At 39.1% G+C, this 27,143-nt stretch overlaps 1 protein-coding gene across 1 annotated transcript in view; it reads left to right on the forward strand.

The window, feature by feature from the left end:
- The first annotated feature begins 7,279 nt into the window (after window positions 1–7,279).
- Window positions 7,280–27,143, forward strand: part of MFSD14A (major facilitator superfamily domain containing 14A) — a 44,840-nt gene continuing 24,976 nt past the window's right edge. Inside the window, exons 1-2 of the mRNA XM_030325162.1 lie at window positions 7,280–7,474; window positions 23,362–23,457. Coding sequence (XP_030181022.1) covers window positions 7,391–7,474; window positions 23,362–23,457 — 180 coding nt within the window. The 5' untranslated portion in view covers window positions 7,280–7,390. The remainder of the gene's footprint in view (window positions 7,475–23,361; window positions 23,458–27,143) is intronic.

Genomic DNA, 27,143 nt, shown 5'->3' on the forward strand with positions numbered 1-27,143 from the left:
AGACAGAGCATGAACGGGGGAGGGGCAGAGAGAGAGGGAGACACAGAATCAGAAACAGGCTCCAGGCTCCGAGCCATCAGCCCAGAGCCTGACGCGGGGCTCGAACTCCCGGACCGCGAGATCGTGACCTGGCTGAAGTCGGACGCTTAACCGACTGCGCCACCCAGGCGCCCCAGGTTTTTGTTTTTAAACCAGGAAGCAATTGAGGTTCATATTTTGTATTCAATTGTCTTATTAGTCTCAAAGATTCTTCCCTGCACCCCCTTGGTTTCTTACCCCCCATTATGTGACTTTTTGAAGAATGTAAATCACTTGGTTTCTGTCCTTGATCTGTCTGTATTCTTTGACTTGTTCCTTTTATTCTTTGCATTTCCTCTGAACTGGAAGTGGAGTCTGTGTGTTTGATTAGCTTTAGGCTAAATGTTTTTGGAGAATATTTCATAGGTGATCTTGTAGATTTTACGTTTTATCACATTGAAGACATAATTCTAGATTATCTCACTAATGAAAGTGATAATCAGTCACTTGATCAAGGTGTTGACTACCATATCTTTCCACAGTAAGTCATTTTTCCTGCTTAGTAATTAGTAATCTCTAAGGCAATGTTTTGACACCATGGGAATAATCTTTTCCTAACAGTCTTTTATTCAATAACTTTAGCATCAACTGATGATTCTTTTTTTAATATATCTTTTTTTTTAATGTTTATTTTTGAGGTGGGGAGGGGCAAAGAGAGAGGGGGACAGAGAATCCAAAGCTGCATTGACAGCAAAGAGCCTGACTCAGGGCCCAAACTCACAAATTGTGAGATCATGACTTGAGCTGAAGTTGGACACGCAATCTACTGAGCCTCCCAGGTGCCCCTCATCAACTGATGATTCTTAACTGAATCATTTATTACACTACACTGATGTGCAAAATGGTGATTTAAACTTTTTTAATTTTCTAATTTGTTTCTACTTTTATTAGTTTATATTCTTCTGTTTAAAAAGGACTATTTCCCTTTTCCCAATGCCCCCTCTTTTTTCAAATATCTCTATGTCTTCAAATTATTCAATGTATTCAATGTTCAATACAGTCACAGTTCTTTTTGATATTCTGAGCCAACAGCCAGTGGAAGTGGAAGTCACTGCAGGCCAGCTCCTGTATCTTTTAGACGTGACCACGTTAGTCTCTGAGTTCTTCCTTCCTTCAGTCACAAGATGTCCCAGGCCAACCTTGTACTTGTGCTGTCTGAAACCTGGAATATCAGCTATTTCTTCAAAGAGCCTATTCCTTTTAGGGGGAATGGAATCTGGATTCTGTTTCCTTTTAGACCATTTCAGTGGACAGAGCTAGGAAGTAAATTTTTTAAAAAGTTCATAAATTCAAATTTATACTCAAAATTTAGCATTAGAAGGTTGTTGTGTTTTTTTAAATTTTATACTTGCCTCTCTTTTACAGTGAAAATACTGGTTCTGAGTAACTGTGTATGTGTTCATATGTTTTATTATGAGGTATATTTTTCAGCACTAAAAATATTACTAGTGGTAAACATACTAAACAAAATTTTGTGTTTTCTTTTTGTCTTAGACTAATAGACCACTAAGGATGTATACTCAGAGTAGTGTTCAAAAATTAGTGGAAATCACTCTTTTCTCTACATGACTATGTTCATATACCTACGTTTGGGGGTGCCTGGGTAGCTCAGTCGGTTAAGCGTCCAACTTCGGCTCAGGTCATGATTTCATGGTTCCTGAGTTCCAGCCCACGTCAGTCTCTGTGCTGACAGCTGGGAGCCTGGAGCCTGCTTCAGATTCTGTGTCTCCCTCTCTCTCTGCCCCTGCCCCGCTTGCTCGCTCTCTCTCAAAAATAAACATTAAAAAAAAATCTAAAGAACTAGGTTTCTTTTGTATTCAATTTCAGAATTTACATAAAGATTGTTATTCTGTTTTTGAATATGTAAAGGATTTACATGGTTCCGAGTTAAAGCTACGTTAAAGTTTACTCAGAGAAGACTAGTTGTCATGCCATTCTTTCACCCCATTCCTAACCACCCCCCAAGGTGGTATTTTCACTAGTTGCTAGTTTATATTTCCTGTGTTTCCTTTTGAAAAATAAAGTTATGTATATTGCTATATTTACTGTGTTTCTTTTGCTATGTGGAACGTGTTCTCTGCTTTTAAGATTTCTTTTTTGTTTAGAAAGCTATGTATGTTCTAGCAATTACATTTATACTGTTGACATTTTATGTAATGCTCTTAGAGCCCCCCTTTTGCTTATCTGGGTTTCTGTTTGTCATTTTTTTTAAGTTTTATTTATTCAAGTAATCTCTACACCCAAGGTGGGGCTCAAACTCACGACCCTGAGATCAAGAGTCCCATGCTCCTCTGATTTAGCCAGCCAGGTGCCTCTAGTTTGTCATCTCTAAATGTTCTTTGATTCTGGGGCACCTGGGTGGCTCAGTCTGTCAAACATCTGACTGTTGATTTCAGCTCAGGTCATGAGCTCACGGTTCATGGGTTCAAGCCCCACATTGGGCTCTGTGCTGACAGTGCAGAGCCTGCTTGGGATTCTCTCTGTCCCTCTCTCTCTGCCCCTACCCTGCTCGCTCGCTCTCTCTCTCTCTCTCTCTCTCTCTCTCAAAATAAATAAATAAATACACATTTTTTAAAAATGTTCTTTGATTCCCATCTAATTGCCTCGTGACACCACTGAACTTATTCCACTCCTTCCTCTAATCTTCATATTTTTAGTTCCCTTATTTCTATTTGATTAGAACATGTATAACATTTCCACACTATTTTCTCACTCTAATGCCTGCTTTTGTTATAATATTAAATATATTTTAAATCTACTTAATACTCTCCACTAGTACTTATTATTTCTTTTAACATTTATTTATTTTTGAGAGAGAGAAAGAACGAGCTAGGGAGGGGCAGAGAGAGAGAGAGGAGGACAGAGGATCAGAAGTGGGCTGACCACAGAGAGCCCGATGTGGGGTTTGAACTCACAAACCACGAGACCATGACCTGAGCCGAAGTCAGAGCTTCACCCGTTGAGCCACCCAGGCGTGCTTCCACTAGTACTTTGGCTGAATCCTCCCCAGTCAACTCATGGCTGGATAAAGCTCTTCCAGTAAAGTACACAAGGGAGAGCATCTAGGCACACTGTTCCTCAAGTTCTGGCATGTTTAAAATTTCTCCTGGAAGCTGGATACTTTAAGTTCACCTTGACTGGATATAAAATTCTTGGCTCAAACTTTCTTGGGTTTTTTGGAGAATGTTGCTCCGCTATTGTATTGCTTGGTTTTAGTGTCAGGCTGGCACCACTTCTTATCTGTCTCCTTTGGCAATGTTAGTTTTTCTTTTTAAGATTTTAAGTGGTCTCTACACCCAACATGGGCTTGAACCCACAACCCCAGGATCAAGAGTCCCATGCTCCACCGAGTCAGCCTGGCGCCCCTGGAAATATTAGCTTTGTTGTTGGCTTTTGCCTGGAGGCTCAGATAACTTTTGCTGTCATTTTCTCTTTGATGCTTTTTGTTGTTGTTGTTGTTGTTGTTGTAGCTGATTTATTCTTCTCCCCCATGTTTCTTACCTTTATTATATCTGTTCTCTCTTAGAAACCCTGTAATTTAGTATTCATTTTTTTTAGATGATTTTATTTTTTCAGTATATTGGCTGAGTGTGATCAACTCTCAGTTCACATATTCCTGCTGGGTTTTAAACCTTGTATATGTTGCATCCTTTCACATCTGCAGTTGTATATTTAATGATATTTAATTAATATTGAGAATGTTGTATGCAGTTTTCCTCTGCTTCATATTTTCTAGAGTGTAGTACCTTTTAATTGAAAAGTCTTCATTTTCTGTTTTCTTTTTATAGTAGCCTTGTATGGGCTTTTGGTGGCTTTTTTGTTCGTGATAAAATGTTCTGGATTTTCCTGGATCAGCAAGAAAAGGTGGTTCTATGGAAGAGATGGGTGAAGGGGTATCAGTGACTCAGTTTTATAGTTAAAGAAAATGATCTTCTGTTGATATAGTGCAGCTTCTTTAATAAATGGTGCATTTTGAGGTTTGGATTCTGTGATACAATCTTAAGGTTTTTTAGGAATATTTAGCTTCAGCCACTTGTTCTTCTCTCCAAGGGATCCCTGTACCTTCCAAAGTACCTCTTGAAGTATTCTCATGAACTTCCCAAACCTTGGTTCTTACCTGTTTTCAAACCTGATTTTCTCCTCATTATTTTGGGGGACTCCCAATATCCTTAAAAATCATTACCTTTTGCTTATGCTGGCCAATGCTAATTTCTGTTGATTGTAACCAAAGAACCCTAACTGACCCACACTAACCACTTAATGTAAAGTTTGTGAATCTTCACAACCCCAAATAACATACAAAGCCACACATGTATACACAATAAGTCTGTTAGTACAAGACTGATTACTCTTGTTTACTATTGCAGCTCTTCCAGTGCAAAGCCTGACATTCTGGACATTCAATATGTATTAAATTTCTCTTATTACATTATTTCCAACAGCACTTGCCACAGTCTGCAATTATCTGCCTTTTGTTTGTTTCATAACTTTTGTCACCCAGTATAATTAAGCTACATGTAGATAAATATGATCTCATTTATTTACATATCCTCAGTGTCTAAACCAGTGAAACACTTAGAGTACTCAAAAATATTTTCTGAATGACTAAACAATAATCAGTTCTTGAGGGTGGCAAAATTGGTATAGCTGAGGGGCTATGAAGAATCAGAGTAACCAGACAATAAACGATCTTACCAGCCCTCTATATCTATCCAAAACAAGCTCTTGGGAATTTATTTATGAAATCTCGCATGACTTTCTCTAAACAGTTTCAAGTTGAGGCTCAATGAAATGTTTCTGCAAGAGAATATTTTTATTTTTTATGGATTTTTTAAAAGTTTATCCATTTATTTTGAGAGAGTGCACTAGCAGGGGAGGGGCAGAGGGAGAGAGAGAGAGAATCTCAAGCTTGAGATTGAGGGGCTCGAACTCACAAACCGTGAGATGATCTGAGCCAAAACCAAGATTCTGATGCTCATCCCAGTGAGGCACCCAGGCACCTCAGAGAATATTTTTAATGTTCTTATTTTTGAGAGAGAGGGAGACAGAATCTGAAGCAGGCTCCGTGTTGTCAGTGCAAAGCCCAATGCGGGGCTTGAACCCATGAACTAGGAGACCATGACCTGAACCAAAGTCGTTTGCTTAACTGACTGAGCCACCCAGGCACCTCCCGTCCCCCCACCCCCTCCCTGCCATCCCACCACCGAGAATATTTTTAAACAGGTGATCTGGGGTGTGTGGCTGGCTCAGTCAGTACAGCATGATGCTCTTGATCTTGAGTTCAAGCCCCACCTTGGGTGTGGAGCCTACTTAAAAAATAATAATAAACAAATGATGGGTTTACTTACTGATGGGAAAATGTAACTTGAAGTATCCATCAGGCTAACTGCCTTTCTTCTCCCTTCCACGGAAAGTGGTTTGTTTTCTATTTCTAGTCAAATGTTTTACATAGAAATAGGACAGAAAATTCAAATTTATCTTTTAACATTTTATTTTGAAATAATTTCAAACGTACATAAAAGTTACAACAGTATTACAAAAACACATTCCCTTTACCCTGTATATTAGCTATCTACAGCTATGTTACAAATTACCCCAAAACTAAGTGGCTTAAAACAAGTACTTTAAAAAAAAATTTTTTTTTTTTAATGTTTATTTTTGAGAGAGACAGAGACAGAGCGTGAGCAGGGGAGGGGCAGAGAGACAGAGGGAGACACAGAATTCGGAGCAGGCTCCAGGCTCTGAGCTGTCAGCACAGAGCCCGACACAGGGCTTGAACTCACAGACCACGAGATCATGACCTGAGCTGAAGTCGGATGCTCAACCGACTGAGCCGCCCAGGCGCCCCTAAAACAAGTACTTTTTATCTTACAGTTTCCGAGGGTCAGGGAACCCGGAGTGGGTAATCTAGGTGTTCCTAGCTCGGGGTTCCTAAAGTTGCAGTCAGGATGTTGGCATGGGTTGCAGTCAGCTAAAGGCTTAACCAGGACTGGAGGATCTGCTTCCAAGACTACTCACATATCTGCTGGTAGGGGGCCTTAGTTCCTGGACACCTAGATCTGACCACAGGCTGTTGGCAGTGTCATGACATGGCAGCTGGCTTCCCCCAGACTTGGGCCCACAGTGAATGAACAAGACCTAGCTAGAAGATGCCATGCTTTTATGACCTACCCTCTGAAGTCAATGGTGTCACTTCTCCTATATCCTATTAGAAAAGAGTCACTCAGCCCAGCCCTACACTCAAGGGGAGGAGAATCAGACCCCATCTCTTCCAGAGAAGAGTATCAGCGAACTTGGGAACATATCTTAAAACCACCATACCCAAATACACTATTTTTAAATAACTTGCCATTTTGTCACTCTTACCCTCTCCTCACATATATAAACATGTTATTTCCTAACTATTTGAGCGTAGGTAACATGCATCACATCGCTTCACTCAAGACTTCAGTGTATTATGTAAGAAAAGGGATATTCTCTTAGCTAACAATACAGTTAGGAAAATCTGACTTTTAACATGGGTGATACTCCAATCTGTAGTCCATATTCCACTTGTGTCATCTGTCGTTTCTATAATCCCCCCCCCATTGATTTTTAAAAGCAATAGTAAAACAAGTAGTAGGTTACATAGTGTGACATAGCTTATATAAGTTTTTTATTGGCAGGGAATAAAGAAAAGGTCCTGGAACAGGCAGGCTCCACTTTGGGGTGGCAGTGGCTGAGCACGAAGACAAAATACTGTTTCTGAAAAACCAGTTTATCTTTATCCCTTCAGTTACCCACTATTTCTGGAAAACGATTTCAACTGTTCCCTTCGGTTCCCGTCCTGTTTAGAATACAGTTGGGAGATAGCTCTAATAGTTGAAGACGCCTGGTGAGAAGTCCAGGGCAACCATTTATCAGCCGTATTTCCTTGAGCAGGTAACTTTCAGAAACTTACATTTCTTTATCTGTGAAGACGGACTATAAGGGTCTCTATCGCCCAGGGCTGTTGTGAGAACTAAGCGAGCTGATGAACGGAGAACACCGGCTGGCGCCAGCAGAGAGCCTAGCGGCTTCCCTCTGGGCTTCCCTCCCCGCGCGGCGAACGCACCGCGACCGAGAGGGCGGGGCGGTGTCACGTGGGTGGGGCGGGGCGGGCTCCTCCGCTGATCGCACGATGTGACGCGCCGCCGGAGGCAGGCCGGGCCCTCAAGATGGCGGCGGGCGCCCCGAGCGGCTCGGCCCGGCAGTAGCGGCGGGACGGCACTCGCCGCTGGGGCCGGCCGCCCCGGGAGTGGCTGCAGCAGCGCCAGGAGTCGAGGATGGTAAAATGACCCAGGGGAAGAAGAAGAAACGGGCCGCGAACCGCAGTATCATGCTGGCCAAGAAGATCATCATTAAGGACGGAGGCACGGTGAGCTGGGGTACCGCGCTGGGGAGCGTCCCTCGGGGCTCCCCATCCCATCTCTGTCCCCCACGCCGCCGCCACCAGCCTCCCTGAGTGCCCCTGCCCTCCCCCACCCTGTCGGCGGTGCCGGTGTCTCAGTCTCCAGGGCCCTCTTGCCTCTGCTCCGGGGGGCTTTCCTCCTTCGCCCCGGCCTGCGGCCTCCGGGGCCCGTCCTCTTGGGGAAGCCGCTCTCCTCTCCCGCACCTGCCGCCCTTTCCTCCGGCGGCCCCTGGAGGCCCTTCGGCCTCGAGCCCCACGTGCGCCTCCGCCGCGGGCTGGAATTGACGCCGGGCTCTCCAGCCGGCCGGCTCCCCGCGTCGCCCCGGCGGTGCTGGTCCCGCCGCGCCCCTCGCCACCGCAGCCTTGCCTTCGCCGCCGGGCCCCGCGCCGCCGTCGCTGCGCTTTCGAAGGTGCTGGGAGCTATCCCTGGCCTCCCATATGTTTCTAGCCGGGCGGTATATGGTGCGACGACCCCGCTGGGGCTCCTTAGTGCCTTGGCTTTCTTCTTCCACCTGGTTCTGGGTCAGTGCTCCTGCTCTTAGCTTCTTCCAGTGCGGTAAACACTGTCAGAAGGTGGGCTTTCCTCTTCACTTCCCGGAGTCTCAAGCGTGACGGAGGACACCCGGGGCCTAGACTTAAATCATCTGGTTTCCAAAGAACACATACCACTCTGTTGTTTTAAAATCACCTCCTTTATTTTAAAATAAAAGCCGCTAAATAGAATTATCATGGTTTGAGGATTAGAAGACACTTTGAAAGGAAGACAGAGGGTAAGAAATTGTGCTTTTTAGAAACAGTTGTCATCACACAATAAACTTTATGCAGTGTGCTGTAGTTAACCAGCAGGGGACGTAGGATTTTTAACTGAAAATTTAACTCGCCTATACTTTTATGTACTGAAATTTCTATGTTGCTACACTCTCCGGTCTTTGTTGCATTCTTTGCTATCACATTCTGAAATAGAATGCAAAGGTAAAATACCCGTTTCACTTTCCTGAGGAGTGTGCAGAAATGATTCTTTTTATTCCGTATTTCTGTTTATTCCAACGTATTTGTATGTGTATGTATATAATTGGAGCCCTCATCAACTGCTAGCATAGTGCTAAATATGTACAGTAATTAGGCCACCCCCGAGGATTTGCTGAATTCATTTGAAATAAATGACAAAGGTTTTTTGTTTTGTTTTGTTTTTGACATTTCAGAATAGGGGCCCCATCAATATGCTGCTAATATATTTAGAAGGCTTGGGACATAGGCAACAATTTCAGAATCTCCTTTTAGCTAACTCTAAAAATAATTAGATGTCATAGCTTTGACATTTGGTGAAAAAAGAAACTTCAAGTCCTTGGATCTTTTTGTTGTACTCGATTAATTAGGACATTACTTTGATTAAATCACTTATGAATAGTCAGGGCCCTTTTGATGAAGTTGGTTCAAACTACTATGTAGGGAGAGACATAGCATGAAAGAATACTGGTAGTCTCTTAACCAACAGGACTTGATATTTTAAGTTCTATATAAAATCTATAAAATAGAAGCAACAAAGGATTGTATTTTATAAAAGCAAGTGATTTTTAAGATCAGTATTCTTTGCAAAAGAATGAAGCTCTGATCAAGAAACACATCTTTTTTCTTGAGGTAAAGTTCAGTTATGTTACCTCTTTGGAGTTTCATTCCATTCGCTTTACAGCAGATGCTTTTGTTCCAAATCCTAGGAGATTTGGAAGAGATTATTATTTTTTATCTTGTTGTTAAAGTTGTAGTGAATTCATAGCTTGTTTTTGGAGGTAAAATACAATTTTTTTTTACACTGGCAGTAAGTTTTTAAGAGGGCACATAGAATAAATGAAAGCTTTTCTTGAGAACTATGGGCATGTGGGTATTATTATTTGTCATCTTTATACACTTATGTTGCACTTTCCAATCTAAAAGCACTGGACACCTCTTTAGAATAGAAACTTGGTTAATGCATATTTTAATTTTATGGGGCCTAAAATGAATTTAAAGTGATAAAAACACATTTAAAGTGATTTTTAAAAATGTGCTAGCACATTCCTAGTGTTTTTATTGTAATTTTATTTATTCCTATATTGATTATATGTATATGTATAGATGGAATATTTATATCTCTAGAAATATCAGTAATTTTTTGCAGTATTTGTGTTTTAACCTACTCTAGCTGTAAATGGAAAATAGTATAACTATTATAGTTTTTTAAATTTTAACATGGCATTTGCTTTTCTGCCTCCCTACTTATAATTGGTCAGACTACCCTTATGAACGTTTTTTAAAGAAAGGGAATAAATTGCCATTTGGTATTGGTGTGTGTGTGTGTGTGTGTGTGTGTGTGTGTGTGTGTGTGTTTAAGTTCAGCTTGTGGATGGATTCATTTAGAGGCAGGTGTCTTAGACTATATGGTCATCCTTGACCATCTCTGAACAGTATTTCAGGTCCATGGCCAATGATACTGATCTGATTCCCTTCCATTTTCTTTCTAGTGTTCAACAATGTTAATAAAATTATTTTGCTTCATCTTGCTAATGACATCTTTGTAAGTCTGACTATGAATGTTAATATTTATAAACAAAACTAATAGTTGTTAATGATTTGTCAAAAACTTAGATTTGTTACCATTTTTGACAGTTGAAGAAGTGAACCCTTCTAAATGAACCAGGTTAATCATAAGTTACTGTTTTTCTTTTCTTGAAATTGTATTTGATTAGGCTCTGAAACCAGAGTCAGGCTAACTAATACTTGCCCATTTGAGTTGTATACAGTTAAGGGAAATTACATGAAGGTGTGTGATTCTGTGTCAGGAGTTCTTAACTTGGGTCTGTACACCCTGCAGTCGTTTGCAAAATTTTCTTTGACTATCGTTTTTTTTGAGAGAGATTCCCAGAAGAGTCCATACCTCCCCAAAGTTTAAGACCGGTTGTCCTATTTGAAAACAACATGCATAACTACAAAATACTTCCACAGGTTAAATTCAGTAAATATGTATTTACTCATTTCCTGTATACCATTTTACTGATGTAAGTAATTGTAGCATTACTGGTGAATTTGCTTTCTGAAGCATCCATATGTAGAAATACAGTTTTTGGTTACAAGTTTTAATGTATGTGGCATTTTGATGTATCCTTTAGTGCAGACCATTTAAGTCAGTTGAATTAAATGACATTTTAGAATACTTTCAGTTTTGTTGTTAAATTCTTACCGTGTATTACCAGATTGTTTGTAAACATTCCTGTTGGAGGCTAAGAGCTAAGGAGTTACATTCATGAGTTATTTATTTGTGTCATCAAAGACAGAATTTTTAAATTATTTTTGAAGTTTGCTTATGTTTTTACATGATCTTTACTGTTTTGTTAATACAGTTGTGAGATTGCATCTCTGACAAAGCGAAAAATGTCCAATTTTTTCACAAATAAATTGGTGAAATGACTTTAAAGATTTGATAGAAAGCACAGCATGTGTGAATTAATTTGTTGTAAGTACCTGAAAAAAGTAAAATGGGTATTTGCAAAACGAAATATACCCAGAGAAGCAGAGCACCAGATTTTTTTTTGTAACTCCGATTTTAAGTACATAAGTCGGAGTCACCACCGTTTCAAAAGTCTAAACTTAAGCTCTGATCCGTCGCATCCTTCACCTACAAAGATGGCTGAGGCAGTTGCAGGATAGCTCTTCTTAGTCCCCAGAGAGCCGCTAAGTAAACAGCCTCTAATTGCTAGCATACAAGCCATGAGGAGGGCCATGGTGCCTTCAAACAGCAACTGTTCTTCGAAGTCACTAGCCCATGCCTGGAAACATCAGGATGCATGTACCATCTTTGGCAAGCTTGTAGCGGGCAGTACCATGAATGACTTACCTCCTTTTCTCCATGGTGTGCTGCAGCATTTGCTTTAGCTTAGTATGTTTGGGGATAAATTAGTAAGCAGTTTTTTCAGATTATATATCCAGTTCATACTAATATAGTTTGCAGACCTACTTCCCAATAATCATAGCATCTGCAGAAATTCACTAACAGTTGAACTGTAACTCATTGACAGCTACCAAAGTTTGAAGTTTAAGTAAAAAGAAGAGCTTTTTCCGGGTAGCATTCTGACAAGTATATATATGATTTACGTTTTTCAATTATTTAAAAATTCAAGTTGTCTTTTAGCATTATTTTGAATTAGAAGTGTCAAAGAAACATTTGACAGTTGCAGCCAGGATATATCCAGCTTCCTGAAATGGTTTGGTCTCTTTGAGGGCCAAATGTAGTAGCTTATTCTAAATAATGGGTCTACTTTCTCAATAATGTGTAAAAGCAATTATGAATTCTACCACATGAAATACTACCTTGTTAGTTCAGTTTGTGGTCATTTGAACCATGTAACACATTAGATGTTCATGGGGATAGGCACTTAATGTAATGATGGCTTACCTTGAGTTAGCAGTTACATCTTTTCCTCCTCAGAATGGAGAAGGAATACAATAGATTGTCATGTTGCTTAATCTTTTCAGAATTTACCACAAAGTAGGGTGCATGGCTGGCTCAGTTGTGGAGTGTGTGACTCTTGATCTTGGGGTTGTAAGTTCAAGCCCCATGTCGGATGTAGAGATTACTTAAAAATAAATCCTTAAAAAAAAATTTACTGCAAAGTAATACAATCTTAAACTCTAGTTTTTTTTTAACAGTAAAATTTGGTCTCATCCTAATTTTGTTAAACATGTTTAAGAAGTATATTTAATTTCTATTTCAGAGTAATCTTTTTTAAAAATTAATTTTTCTTTTTTTTAAGTAGGCCTCAGGCCCAGCACAGAGCCCAATGCAGGGCCTGAACTCAGGACCCTGAGCTCAAGACCTGAGATGAGATGAAGGGTCCGACGCTTGACCAACTGAGCCACCCAGGCACCCCTAGGAGCAATTTAACCAAAACCTCTTCACTTTTGTGATAACATACAAATATTAAATATGTGTCTTTAAAATTGATCTGTAGCCTATCAGTAAAATCTAAAGTCTCACTGCAAATTAAGCCAAAATGGTTTACTTAATGAGTATGATAGTGTAGCAACATGTTTATGGTGATTCATACTTACAGGAAATTAAGGATTGGTTTTGTTTTTGCTCTACAAAACTAATGGATCTCGCTTTGCTTGATTAAAGTCAGAGGAAATAAGAAAGCACCACTTGACTTTGTGAGAAAGGAAACATGATGCCTGCTTACATTTTCTCTAGTTATGCCATAATGTGTCAGTATCCCATGAAAGCAGCTTTGTAGTTACAGGGTTTTTTTTAATGTTCTTCCATGAAAAGCTACAATTCTTAGATGCCTGTAACTAAGCACCTTTGTATTTTTTGTGTGTAAGACTTTTTACATGATGTTATTTTAGCTTAGTTATGTATCATTCAGAGGAAATTCAAAGTTTCTTTTTGAAGCTATATTTTACTCTCATTTTAATTGTTTTTAAAGTTTATTTATTTTTGAGACAGAGAGAGAGCAGGTGAAGGGCAGAGAAAGAGGAAGAGAGAGGATCCCAAGCAGGCTCTGCATTGTCAGTGCAGAACCTGACACAGGGCTTGAACTCATGAACCCTGAGATCATGACCTGAGCCCAAACCAAGAGCCAGACGCTTAACTGACTGTGCCACCTAGGTGCCCCTACCCTCATTTTTGATTGATAACTTGTCTGTATTAAATTTTAAGATCAAAATTATTCTCCCTTATACTTTATTTTTTAAATTTTTATTTACTTGTTTTGAGACAGCAAGCATGAGGAGGGGGAGGGGGAGGGGCAGAGGGAGAGGGAGAGAGAGAATCTTAAGCAGGCTCCATGCTTAGCACAGAGCCTGACTTGGGGCTCCATCTCATGACCATGAGATCATGACCTGAGCCGAGATCAAGAGTTGGGTGCTTAACTGACTGAGCCACCCAGGTGCTCCTACTTTATTTTGGTTTTTATAATGTTTTTAAAATTTTTCCCAACTTTGGAGAATTTTTAAACTACAGAAAAGTTGCAAAAATAGCATAATGAGTATTCATCTGCCCATCCTACAGATTCACATCACAGATTAACATTTTGCCACATTTATTTTTCTTCTCTTCTCTATATATGCTCACGTTTTTTTTGTTTTGTTTTGTTTTGTTTTGAACCATTTGAGGAGTTCGTTGTAGATATCAAGACACTTTACCCCTATAAAACTGAGAATGTATCACCTAAGAAAAAGGATGTTCTCCCACATAACCACAATGTAATTACCACATTTGGGAAATTTTAATGTATTTAAAAAAAATTTTTTTAATGTTTATTTTTGAGAGAGAGCGCATGCATGAACAGAGGGGGGGCAGAGAGAGAGGGAAACACAGAATCTGAAGTAGGATCCAGGCTCTGAACTGTCAACACAGAGCCCTATGCGCGACTCAAACCCACGAATCACGAGATCATGACCTGAGTTGAAGTTGGACGCTTAACCGACTGAGCTACCCAGGCGCCCCTCACATTCAGGAAATTTTAACGTTAACATAATAGTATTAAGTAATATATTAGCTATAGCCACATTTCTCCAATTGTACCTCCTTAATAGTTGTCTTTTTTTGGGTACAGAATTTAATCATTACATTTAGTTGCCATGTCTCTTCAGTCTAGAATAACTTGTTTTTTTATGATATTGACACTTTTTAATAGTTTAAGCCAGTTGTTTTGAACAATGAGCCTCAGTTTGGCTTATTCTCATTGTTTATTCACATGATAAATTCTGTTTAATAAGTGGGATTATAATGCCCAGTTATAGGTAGAATTCATTCTGTCTTCTGGCCAAAAATCTCTATAAGCCCCCAGTTCACACCGATAGATATACAACATAAGTTATTAAAGTCAACATCCTGTATAATAATTGCTGCATTCATAAACCCTGTTGACTGGGCAATCATAGACCCAAAATTTGGGAGCTAGATAAGGATTTAGGTGAGAGATTAATAAATCTCTTCCTGCTGAGAGAGGTAAAGTGACTAACTTAATTTCCCTAGCAGCTCAGTGACTGCATGATTAGGGCTATCAATCAGCCATGGTCATGAAATACCTTTTCTAGACCAGGCATTGTGCTACACATTGGATACTAAAGTGGAAAAAAACTGGATCCCTACACTTAAAAGAGTAACAGTCTGTGGTAATGTATTCTGTGTAATCACCAAAACCAGCATAGCTGTAGACTTGGGCTCTGGAATTGCCTGGATAGACTCCATTCCATCTCTTATTTGCTGTGTTAGACTATAAAATGGAGGTAACAGTGTCCAATCTGAAAGGTGGTCAGGAAGAGTAAGCAAGATTTTGAATGTAAACCATTATAAGTTTTCAGTAATACTTTCATTACTGTTTTAATCTAGTGTATGTGTGCAATAAATCTGTGTGATAGATGACACAGTGGGATATCAGATATTAGAGTGTAGAGGAGGGTATTAGTAGAGGAAGGTGCAAGTTTAACTAATAATAATTAATAAAAATTTAATAGTCTTTAAATACAGTAATTATACTCAATACCTGTAGAAGGGACTTACAGAGTAATTCACTTAAGTTCTACAGACATTTATTAAGCAACTTTGTGCTATGCATGGACCAGATGCTCCAGATCATAGAAGAATAAAGCATAGGGCCTGTCTCAGCAGAAGCCTAGAAAGGTAAGTTTAGGTTAAATAAAATGAAATAAGGACTTTACACAGTGAAATATAAATTTGTGGACGTTACCTAGGATAGAAGAATAAATTATTTTAAAAGGCTTGGCCCAAAGCCTAGATGGTGAAACCATACTTGATTACCAGTAGAAATTATGATTTAGAAAATGGGAATTAGATTGGAGGGTGGAGGTGAAGAAAGGAGATTGTCCCTGACTTCTGAGGTTAAAGCTAGAGGCGACTGTCATGAAACCATCCCTCTATAAGAGAGAAATTACTTACCTGAATGGAGGACTTTTGGTGTAGTAATTATCATGGTTGTAGATGGCATATCTTGGCTTTTGGGGTTGGACATGTGTTTATATTCCGATTTATCTCCTTCAGAATTTTTCACTTGGTACCTCAGAATTCTTTTAGCATCCCTAAATGTTATCTGTTGATATAATCTCATTGTGATCTAAACTCTCTACTCTTGATGCTGTAAACTACTTACTGGTCAGATATTTGCCCCTACTTGTCTATTAATTTCCCCTGGTATTTCTGCCCAGGCCATGACCCTGGTATTCTTTCTCTAATTGTCCTAGAATTTTGCTTGTGGATAGATATTCCATTAAAACCACTAGTGCTTGTGTCAGAAGTCCCACCTGGAAATATTTGTATTTTAAATCAGTAAAATATTTTTAAAATTTGTCAATTTTATTAAGATCTTGTATTATTTTTGAATTCATTCAAAACAAAAAAGTTGAATATGGATATAATATAGCTCTCAAAATTACCAGTACTTTAGGACAAGCAAGTACCCCAACCTACCCCCCTCATCCCCTCCTTTAAAAAATATACAACACACACACACTTTTTCCTCCCACTTCTGGGAAATAATGAGAGAATGGCTCAGAAGGGGCAAGTATATGCACCTACCTATATTTTTCTATTCTAGTTTTTATCTAGTTTTTCTCTTAAACATTTCCCTTGTATTTAAAGTATAAGCATGCCTATTAAAAAAGATTTAGAAAATTCAGAACAACATAATCAAGTTTATGTCTCTTAAAAGTGCTATCTAATATAATTAACATTCAGATGAGTTTTTGTTTTGCTTTTCATAGTTGAAATTACTCTCTATACACAATTTTATATCCTGCTTTTACTTATTTTTTTTTTGTTTTTATTTTCCCACTTATATTTTTTAAATTTAACATTGCCATAAGCATTTCCACGTATCATTAAAGATTATCCATAAACAGTTTTTGGCTGCATATTATTCTGATTTACACACTGTGATTTGATTATAGATGTTACTAAAGGTTGAACATTTAGATTTCCATATTTCCCACTATAAATGATGCTGCCATGAACATCTTTATGATGGTAGAGCTTTTTCTGAATGTTTAATTATTTCCATAGGATAGAATATTATTAGCTGCTTTTAAAATTATTTGTTTTTATCTATTATATTTTTGTGGTGTCTTAATGTTGTTGTGTTTTCTTATGAATGCTTTACTTAGATATTAATCTTTATTTCTTCCATATCTTTCTCAATTTGTTGCCTTCAAATTCAGCTAATGTTGTACATGTTTTTCTCAAACTGGTTTGCCAAAAATGTGTTAATCTCTTGTTCTTTCCCCTTTCCTCACTGCCTGACTAAGCCAGACACTGAAATCTTACCTTTTCATCTTTGATCTTCCCTTACTGTCCCCTGCTACATCTAGTCAACCACTGAGTCCTTTTGATTCAACCTCCTGAGTGTTTTTTGTTTCCATTCACTTTGCTCCATCCCTACTACCACTGTCTTATTCTAGTTACTATTACCTCTCTTGGGTGTTTCTTTATTTTTTTAAATGTTTATTTGTTTTTGGGAGAGAGCATGAGCAGGGAATGGGCAGAGAGAGAGACAGACAATCTGAAGCAGGCTTTGTGCTACAGCAAAATGCTCAGTGTGGAGCTTGATGGAGGGTTCGATGTGGGGCTTGAACTCATGAACTGTGAGATCATGACCTGAGCCAAAGTCAGATGCTTAACCACTTAACTGACTGAACCACTCAGGCGAGCCCTCACTCCACCCCACCCCCCCACCATATATTTCTTCAATAGCCTGCTTTCTGGTCTTCCTCCCTCCCTCCCTTTCAAAGTCTTTGCCACAGTGCACTGCAATTTAATGTTCCAAGAAGACAGTCCTATGATGTGATGTTACCTTCTGTCTTGAATTGTTTCATTTACCCTGCTGCCTGAAAGTTAAAGGCCTTCATGTGACTTAAGAGACCTTTCTCCAGTCACCGTTTCAGTTTCACCTCTCCTCACCTCGCAGCCTCATCTTTTACCACTCTCCTCCTTAGACATCAGGTACTGAAATAGGTTTTGCTGTTACCTGTGTTCTGGCCTTTGCATATGCTGTTCCCTTTCCCTTTCCCTCAGATGCTCTTGGCCATCATTCCCCTCCACTGACATCCTGCACCCAAACACATACACATCTGACAATCCCAGTATATTTCCCACTGAACTTTGAAGTCTCAGGTAATATCATTTACCTCCCTGAGAAGCCTTCCCTGACATTTTCCTCAATTGATTGAGTCCTCTTCACTAAAACAGCCACTAAAAAAAATTTTTAATGCTTATTTTTGAGAGTGAGAGAGAACGAGCATGAGCAGGGGAGGGGTAGACAGAGAGGGGGACACAAAATCTGAAGCAGGCTCCATGCTCTGAGCTCTCAGCACAGAGCCTGATGCGGGGTTCAAATCCATAAACCGTGAGATCATGACCTGAGCTGAAGTCAGACGCTTAACCAACTGAGCCACCCAGGTGCCCCTAAAACAGCCACTTTTAACACATCATTTCCCTCCACCTTTTTTGCTGTGTGTGTATGTTTATACACATTGTTATATAATCATTATCTTTTTTTAAATTTTTTTTTAATTTACATCCAAGTTAGTTAGCATTATAGTGCAACAATGATTTCAGGAGTAGATTCCTTAATGCCCCTTACCCATTTATCCTATTCCCCCCACCCACAGTTCCTCCAGTAACCCTCTATTCTCCATAGTTAAGAGTCTCTTATGTTTTGTCCCCCTCCCTGTTTTTATATTATTTTTGCTTCCCTTCCCCTATGTTCATTTGGTTTTTTTTTTTAAATGTTTATTTATTTTTGAGGGTCAGAGAGACAGAGTGCAAGTAGGGACAGGGCAGAGAGAGAGAGGGAGACACAGAATCTGAAGCAGGCTCCAGGCTCTGGGCTGTCAGCACAGAGCCCAACGGGAGGACTCGAACTCACGAACAGTGAGATCCTGACCTGAGCCGGAATCAGACACTTAACTGACTGAGCCACCCAGGTGGCCCCTCCCTTTAAAAAAAATTTTTTTTTTAATGTTTATTTATTTCTGAGAGAGAGAGAGAGAGAGAGAGACAGAGCATGAGCGGGGGAGGGTCAGAGAGAGGGAGACACAGAATCGGAAGCAGGCTCCAGGCTCTGGGCTGTCAGCACAGAGCCCGACGGGAGGACTCGAACTCATGAACAGTGAGATCCTGACCTGAGCCGGAATCAGACACTTAACTGACTGAGCCACCCAGGTGGCCCCTCCCTTTAAAAAAAATTTTTTTTTTAATGTTTATTTATTTCTGAGAGAGAGAGAGAGAGACAGAGCATGAGCGGGGGAGGGTCAGAGAGAGGGAGACACAGAATCGGAAGCAAGCTCCAGGCCCCGAGCTGTCAGCACAGAGCCCGACACGGGGCTCGAACCATGAACAGTGAGAACATGACCTGAGCTGAAGTCAGACGCCCAACTGACTGAGCCACCCAGGTGCCCCATGTTCATCTGTTTTGTATCTTAAAGCGCTCATATGAGTGAAGTCATATGATATTTGTCTTTCTCTGACTAGTTTTGCTTAGCATAATACCCTCTAGTTCCATCCACGTAGTTTCAAATGGCAAGATTTCATTCTTTTTGATTGCTGAGTAATACTCCGTTGTGTATGTGTATGTGTATATATATATACACACCACATCTTCTTTATCCATTCATCCATTGATGGACACTTGGGCTCTTTCCATACTTTGGCTATTGTTGATAGTGCTGCTATAAACATTGGGGTGCATGTGCCCCTTTGAAACAGCACCCCTGTATCCCTTGGATAAACACCTAGTAGTGCTGGGTTGTACAGTAGTTCTATTTTTAATTTTTTGAGAAACCTCCATACTGTTTTCTAGAGTGGCTGCACCAGTTTGCATTCCCACCAGCAGTGCAAAAGAGATCCTCTTTCTCTGCATCCTCACCAACATCTGTTGTTGCCTGAGTTGTTAATGTTAGCCATTCTGACAGGTCTAAGGTGGTATCTCATTGTGGTTTTGATTTGTATTTCCCTGATGATGAGTGATGTGGAGCATTTTTTCATGTGTCAGTTGGCCATCTGGATGTCTTCTTTGGAGAAGTGTCTATTCATGTCTTTTGCCCATTTCTTCACTGGATTATTTGTTTTTTGGGTGTTGAGTTTGATAAGTTCTTTATAGATTTTGTATACTAAGCCTTTATTTGATATGTTGTTTGCAAATATCTTCTCCCATTCCATCGGTTGCCTTTTAGTTTTGCTGATTGTTTCCTTCACTGTGCAGAAGCTTTTTATTTTGAGGAGGTCCCAATAGTTCATTGTTGCTTTTGTTTCCCTTGCCTCTGGAGATGAAGTTGCTGTGGCCAAGATCAAAGAGGTTTTTGCCGACTTTCTCCTCGAGGATTTTGATGGCTTCCTGTCTTATGATTAGGTCTTTCATCCATTTTGAGTTTATTTTTGTGTATGGTGTAAGAAAGTGGTCCAGATTCATTTTTCTGCATGTCGCTGCCCAGTTTTCCCAGCACCACTTGCTGAAGAGACTGTCTTTATTCCATTGGATATTCTTTCCTGCTTTGTCAAAACTTAGTTGGCCATACATTTGTGGGTCCATTTCTGGGTTCTCTATTCTGTTCCATTGATCTGAGTGTCTGTTTTTGTGCCAGTACCATACTGCCTTGATGATTACAGCTTTGTATTACAGCTTGAAGTCCGATCATCATCTTACTTTTTATCAGTATTTCCCAAATAGTTTTACAAGGAACTCAGATGGCCGTGAGATACTGTCTGTTGTATGAAAGAAGGATTCTGTCAAGTTTGGAATACAGTGTTCACTGTATCTTCTTGGAAATTCATAATGTAAATTAGCATGTTAAGGGTCCTGAGAAGTTCTAGGCTTTTCACTAGGTGCTGAGTATATGTGGTGGTAGACAAAACCAGTTTGGGGCTTAGCAATCCTAAAGACATGTTTTGACCTTGCCTTAACGACTTGCTCTATTTGGTACTGCACATCACCCCTTCCTTACTAAAACTGCTCCTTTATCTTCAGTAACACTGTATTCTCTTAAATCTCCTGATATTTCTCTGATTTGTTCCTTCTTTATTTTCTTCATGGTTCATTTTCCTCTGCTCACTACTTAAATGTTGGTGTTTCTTAGAGTCTGTTCTTTTTCCACTTCTCTCGATAATCTCACCTACTCTGGTGGTTTCAAACATCAGAATTCATGCTAATTAGTTTGGTCAGCCCTCAAAAAACAGTAGAAATTTTCAAGTACAAGGAGCAATGTCTTAGATAGTACCTGAAGTAAATCTGAGCCTTATGGGAGAAAAGAGCTGGGAAGTCTTTCTTCACTCTCCCTCCCAGATTTATCAGGTGCTGCCTATTTCACATTCTAAAGACTATATCCATTCCCTCCCCTTCAGCGTCCTTGCCACTCCTCTGTTGCATGCCCTCATCATCTCTTGTTTCAGCTGTTTGAAATAGCCTTATTTTACATGCAGTTTGCTGCTTGGTTACAAACTTGAGGAAATCATCATGAGGTATTGAAAAATGCAGGTCCAATCATGCCATTCCCTTGCTTGAAACCCTTCAATAGTTCACTATGGCTCTAATGAAGAGAAACTCCTTAACAAGGCTTACAGGCTACCTACCTCTTCTGCCTTCCTTCCTTTACTCCATGATGACTTTATTCTCCATCAGCCCTAAACTGTCATGGCCCTTGTCTATTTCATTATGGTTTTCTCTGATGAGATTGTCCACACTATCTCCTTTTCTCGCAATATTCCTTTCTTGCTTCCCAACTTGTATATATCTCTTTTATTGCATTTGCACATAAGCAGATGATTTATAATGAGGTTCCTTCCTCTCTAGACTGTGAATTCTTTGACATACTCCCTGGAGTGTGTCTTAATGGTTTTTGTAATCCCAGCATCTCTGACACATAGTAGGTGCTCTGTTAATGTTTGTTGCATGAATTTTGAACAAATTCATTCCCACCCATGGTCCTTCAACTCTTGTGTCCCCCATTCTCCACCCTACGTCTTGTGTCTCAAGTTCCTAAACTGCAAGTTCTACCAAAGGAGTTTTCAGGGACCTAAATTCTGAAGGTTGGGAGAGTTACTGTTTTTTTTTAAATAATGATGATATATCATGACGATATTAAAAATGATGTGGCATCATTTTTAGTATATAGAGAAATCCAAACACTTCATAGTTTCCACATAAGACTATTGAGTATACTTTAAAAGTTAAGTATAACATTGTAATATGTGGTGGTTAAACTTTTTATTATAGAAACCTGTTAGTGGAGACTGAGTTAACGTTAGAGGTCATTTGCTTTCCATCAATTTAATATTTACCTTAGAATATGAAATTCAACAACTAAAGTAATTCTTAAGACATTGCTTGGAGCAGTATAAACTTAATTTTTGTATTTTCTTTTTTGTGTATATCAGAGAGAATCTTTTCTTTTTAAGTTTGTTTATTTTGAGAGAGAGAAAGAGAGAGCGCGAGCGAGCACGGGGGAGGGGCAGAGAGAGGAGTGAGAGAATCTCAAGCAGGCTCCACACTATCAGCGCAGAGCCCCACACAGGGCTGGATCCAACAAATCATAAGATCATGACCTGAGCCGAAATCAAGAGTCAGATGCCTAACTGGCTGAGCCACCCAGGTGCCTGTCTTGTGTATATCAATCCCAGATCTCTCACGTATTACTCTGGGGACTCTTCTTTTTTTTTTTTTTTTTTTTAAGAAAATTTTTTTTAATGTTTATTTATGTTTGAGAGAGAGAGAGAGAGATCATGAGTGGGCGAGGGGCAGAGAGAAGGGAACACAGAATCTGAAGCAGGCTTCAGGCTCTCAGTTGTGTCAGCACAGAGCTCAATGTGGGGCTCGAACCCACAAATCATGAAATCATGACCTTAGCCGAAAGTCAGACGCTTAACTGACTGAGCCACCCAGGCGCCCCAGGACTGTTCTGCTTTTGAGCCATGTTAATATCTGTTACAATTCTTGCCACGTGCTTCATTTATGCTTTGAGATTAGTGCAGGAGTCTCCTGTGTGGGTTTTTTTTTTTTTTAAGTTTTTTTTATTTTGAGAGTGAGAGAGAGTAAGCAGGGGAGGGGCAGAGAGAGAGAAAGGGAGACAGAATCTCAAGCAGTCTCTGCCTGGTAGCCTTGATGCCGTGCTCCGACTCACAAACTGTGAGGTCAGGGCCTGAGCTGAAACAAAGATGGATGCTTAACCAAATGTTTAACTGGATGCTTAACCAGATGTTTAACCGACTGAACCACCCAAGTGCCCCGTGGAGCCTCCTGTTAATATTCCTCAGTTTTGCCCCCTTTTAATCCATCCATCTGCTACGCCTTTGCCAAATTGATCTTCCTTAAAACTTTCATCTGGTCGCATGAATCGTATCATCCTTTAGTGGCTCCCCATTGCCTTCAAATATAGACTCCTTTGCATGGAAGTTAGTCCTGTGTGCCTCTCGCTCATCTCTCGAACTCCTGGTATGCAGCCTGTGTTGTAGCTGTACTGAACTATATGAGTCCTGTAATGCCTCCTGCTTTCAAGCCTTGTATAGGCTGCTGCCTTGATCTCTCTTGTTCACCTTCCTACCTCTCAGTCTTGTGTGACTTACACCTTTTCATCATTTTAGTGTTCTCCTGGAAGTCTGATGTTCCTATCCCTACCTTGGATTCTGCACACTGTGCTTTTATAATGTATTTGTTCCTTGTCTGTCCCTGTCACTTTGAGGACAGGGATAGCGAGTGTCCAGATGTTTGACATAGTGCCAATACATGTATGTTCTCAATAAACATATATTGACTATTGCCGTAATTGTTAGTGATTCTGGAATGCACTGTTAACTTTTTTAAAATCTGTTTTTATAGCCTCAAGGAATAGGTTCTCCTAGTGTTTATCATGCGGTTATCGTCATCTTTTTGGAGTTTTTTGCTTGGGGATTATTGACAGCACCCACCTTGGTGGTAAGTAATCTTTTAATTTATTTATTGTGAACTTAAATCTTGTTGTTCAATTTTGGGGGAAAACGTGGCCCTTTTCACAGTTCATTCTTGTGCCAATATTGTCAACCCTTCAGGTACTATCTTTTCCTGGTTTAGTTGTCTTTTCCAATCTTTACTTCTCCTTTACTGTTTGGGAAGGCTTGGCTGGGTGCGGTTTTTCTTGTGAACGCCACACGTGGGTCAGCAGGGACTCAGCCCACACTCTGGATAGGGTGGATGGGATCCTTAAACTGACAGGCTTAGGAAAGATGGTATCTATGACCTGAATTACTCAGTATTATTATTTTGAGATTCATTAATGTAGCTGCATTTTCCAAATGCAAGTTTCTCTTAGTTTAGGCTAAGGCTGTAAAGGTAACCATCTAAGAAGATCATTTCTTTTCACAACCCTAAGCTGATCTTGCCCACATATTCCCAGGTTTGGAACCTTAGAAAAAACATCCTTGCCAGCCCAAACATCCTTGCTACCCCTTGATAGCTAGTTCTCTCCTATTGGTGGGGAATAGAATAAACAAAGGAGTCATTATGGCAGAAGTCAGTAATATCTTGAAAGATGTAATTAGGATAAATATACAACTTACCAGATCTAGAAGAGTAGAATTTTAGAGAGATATGCTTCCTTATATTTTTTTTGAGATTGTTCATTGTTACACAAAAAGGGTTTTTACAAAAAAGTTTGTTTATAAATAAACTGGATGATCATATAAGTAGATATATGTTCTAAGAAAGAAAATTTATGTTCCATATATTTCCATATTTATTTTATGGCTACATAATCATTACTGGATCTACATAAAATGCACATGTTTAGTAATTATTTTGAACATATAGGGTATATTCATGAATACTGTTAAAACCAGAAGAAAAGAAAATGTCAAATAAATACAGTTTCTTCTATAATAAACCATGCATTGCAAGTGAGATTAGTTCCCTGAATAATGACAGTTCCTTAACATATAATTGTAAGAATGCTGATTCAAATATGTTTTCACTGAGATCTTTTACTTTTTAAGAAAGATTTACTTGTAGTAGGTCATCAGTTTTACATTAATAGATTGTCAAGATTGAAATGTGGACTTTTAAAATGTCTGATCTTTTTGTTTGTTTTTGTTAATTTCTGATGGAAGTCCTTCAAAAATTAATGTACACATTTCCTGCCTTCATAATCCATGTAGTCTGATTTGGAACTTGATCAGGTGATGCAAGTTCATTATGACATTTGTAACTTCTTTACATTGTAATAACCTGATGTCATGGGCCACTGAGGTGCTGTGATAACTATGTGGTCTCACACTTTTCTGTTAGCCTTCATAATGTTCTCATGTGCTTTTTTATAATCTACTACCAGTTTAACATATAAATGTCTGGTAGATCATCAGTCCTATGATTTAAATTACTTGAGCTTTGTGATAGTAAACAGTGTATTTTTATTTATGTTATGATGGGTCCAGGCAGTGTCCTAGGCACTTTAAATACATTATCACTTTTAATCCTCAAAATCACCTTATGGGTGAGGTATTAGCCTGATAATAGAGTTGAGAAAATTAAGGTTTAGAAAATTAAGCAACTTACTTGCTACAACTGTGAAGGTAAACTGCAGAGTTCGTATTTGAAACTAGGCTTGCTTTGTTCCAGTGCTCAGCCTGGGGGAATGCTGGCAGTCGGTGGTTTATACCCAGGTTTTAGGTAAGGTTATTGGCAGTCCAAACAGTAGCTAAGTAGAGAGATTAAAATGTTTTGGGTAAATTGTTCACAAGCCATCAAAAAAGCTTTTTGTGATGTTTCCATATTTGTCAGCAGGATTTAAAGTGTGTATGGCAATTTTTAAAATTTGCTTCTGGTTTATATTCTTTAGATATGCCTGTTTTTTGTCTAACTTTGGTATTTTTCTTTCCTAATTGGACAGAGACTGTCTTCTTTAAGAACAAGGAAAGAATCCAGTTATTTAGACATAAAGGCTTGATTATTAGTTCATTTATCATAGTTATGGGAAAACTAACTTTGTGCTTAGTGTATTTTTAATTCTTTTTGTTAAAAAATGTTTAGTGCTTTTGATTTTTTTTCTTTTTTAAATACAGAATTGAATTCTGATCAGGAAAATAAAAGGTGCCAATTTGTGAGGACTTAATTTTTTTTTTGCTAGCATGATTATATTTTTTGTAATAATATCTATAACATTGCCAGTTGATGTATAGCAAAACTTTTCCCCCCATGGTTGTTATAACAGTTATTCTTAATTCCCATTTTTGTCATTTATATCTGAATTTTTAAATGGCGAAATGGGAATCCTAATCCTTTACCTTTTTCAGTTTTTACTTCATTAATATTTTTAAAGTCAAGTGTCCTCAGGAAAGAAAACTATCAAGTTTAATGAATATTAGGCTTAGAGTTTTATTTTTCTGATTCTTTTCTCATCTATAATATATGCATGTTTTAAATAATTTCAGTTTTTGTGTTCTATATTTTTCTCGTGTGATGGGGAAATGCTTGTGAGGATGGTGTGGGACAGAACTAGGCAAAACAAGGATTGAGTTGTAGACATTAGATGGTATCTGAATGCTGAGATTTGTTATATTCCAGGTGCTTTCAGGTACTTTGGCCTTTAGGCATTGGATAAGAGAGTTTGGCTTCAGTATGAACTTCACTTTCACCATTAAGACGAATTAGCTGGGGCGCCTGGGTGGCGCAGTCGGTTAAGCGTACGACTTCAGCCAGGTCACGATCTCGCGGTCCGGGAGTTCGAGCCCCGCGTCAGGCTCTGGGCTGATGGCTCAGAGCCTGGAGCCTGCTTCCATTCTGTGTCTCCCCCTCTCTCTGCCCCTCCCCCGTTCATGCTCTGTCTCTCTCTGTCTCAAAAATAAATAAAACGTTAAAAAAAAAAAAATTAAAAAAAAAAAAAAAAGACGAATTAGCCAACCAGAGATGAACATTTTCAGCAGTTAAAAATGTGCTGTTAGTCAGTGATTTTTTTACTAGAAGTGAATATCAGTGATATTTGGAGAGTTTTTTCAAAATACCTGGGCCTTATAACCTGTCCTGCTGAAATCTGAATTTTCAAGAGTGAGGCTCAGACGTGTATTTTTTAGAAGTGATTCTCCTATACCCAGTATATATCACTAATTAAGAACCAGTATATTAACTCAGTACAGGCCTGAAAAGGTTTTGCTCATTTTGAGGCTTTTTGCTTACAAATTTTTGTTGTTGACTTTCTTGGCAGTCTTCTTTATTTTGGACTCCTGTACTCCCTTACTCCCAACCCCCGTGTTGGTATGGCGGGCGGCAGGGGTGCGTGTCGAGGTACAAGAAGGCACCTGAGTCATAGCACTTCACCCTCTTTCTAAAAATCAGTTAATCTTTAAACATTTTATGTCTTACGTGCTTTGAAACTGATTATAAATGGTGCCTCTTAGAGGGTCACAGCTCTTAACGTATAAAAGGGAGAATGAGGATGAAGTATAATTCAGTTTATTTATATGTTAAGTCAGTATCTTTCTTTCCATACATAGTTCTCAAAAATTATAAAGTTTCAACATTTTAAATTTCAAAGATCTTTGAATTGATTCATTTAACAGAGAACCAATGGTAAGGCATATTTAATGATAATAAACAGGATTATGATGTTTTGAATTTTAATAAATTCCTTAGTT

The sequence above is a fragment of the Lynx canadensis genome, chromosome C1, assembly GCF_007474595.2.
Source record: "Lynx canadensis isolate LIC74 chromosome C1, mLynCan4.pri.v2, whole genome shotgun sequence".
In the NCBI taxonomy this organism is placed as follows: domain Eukaryota; kingdom Metazoa; phylum Chordata; class Mammalia; order Carnivora; family Felidae; genus Lynx; species Lynx canadensis.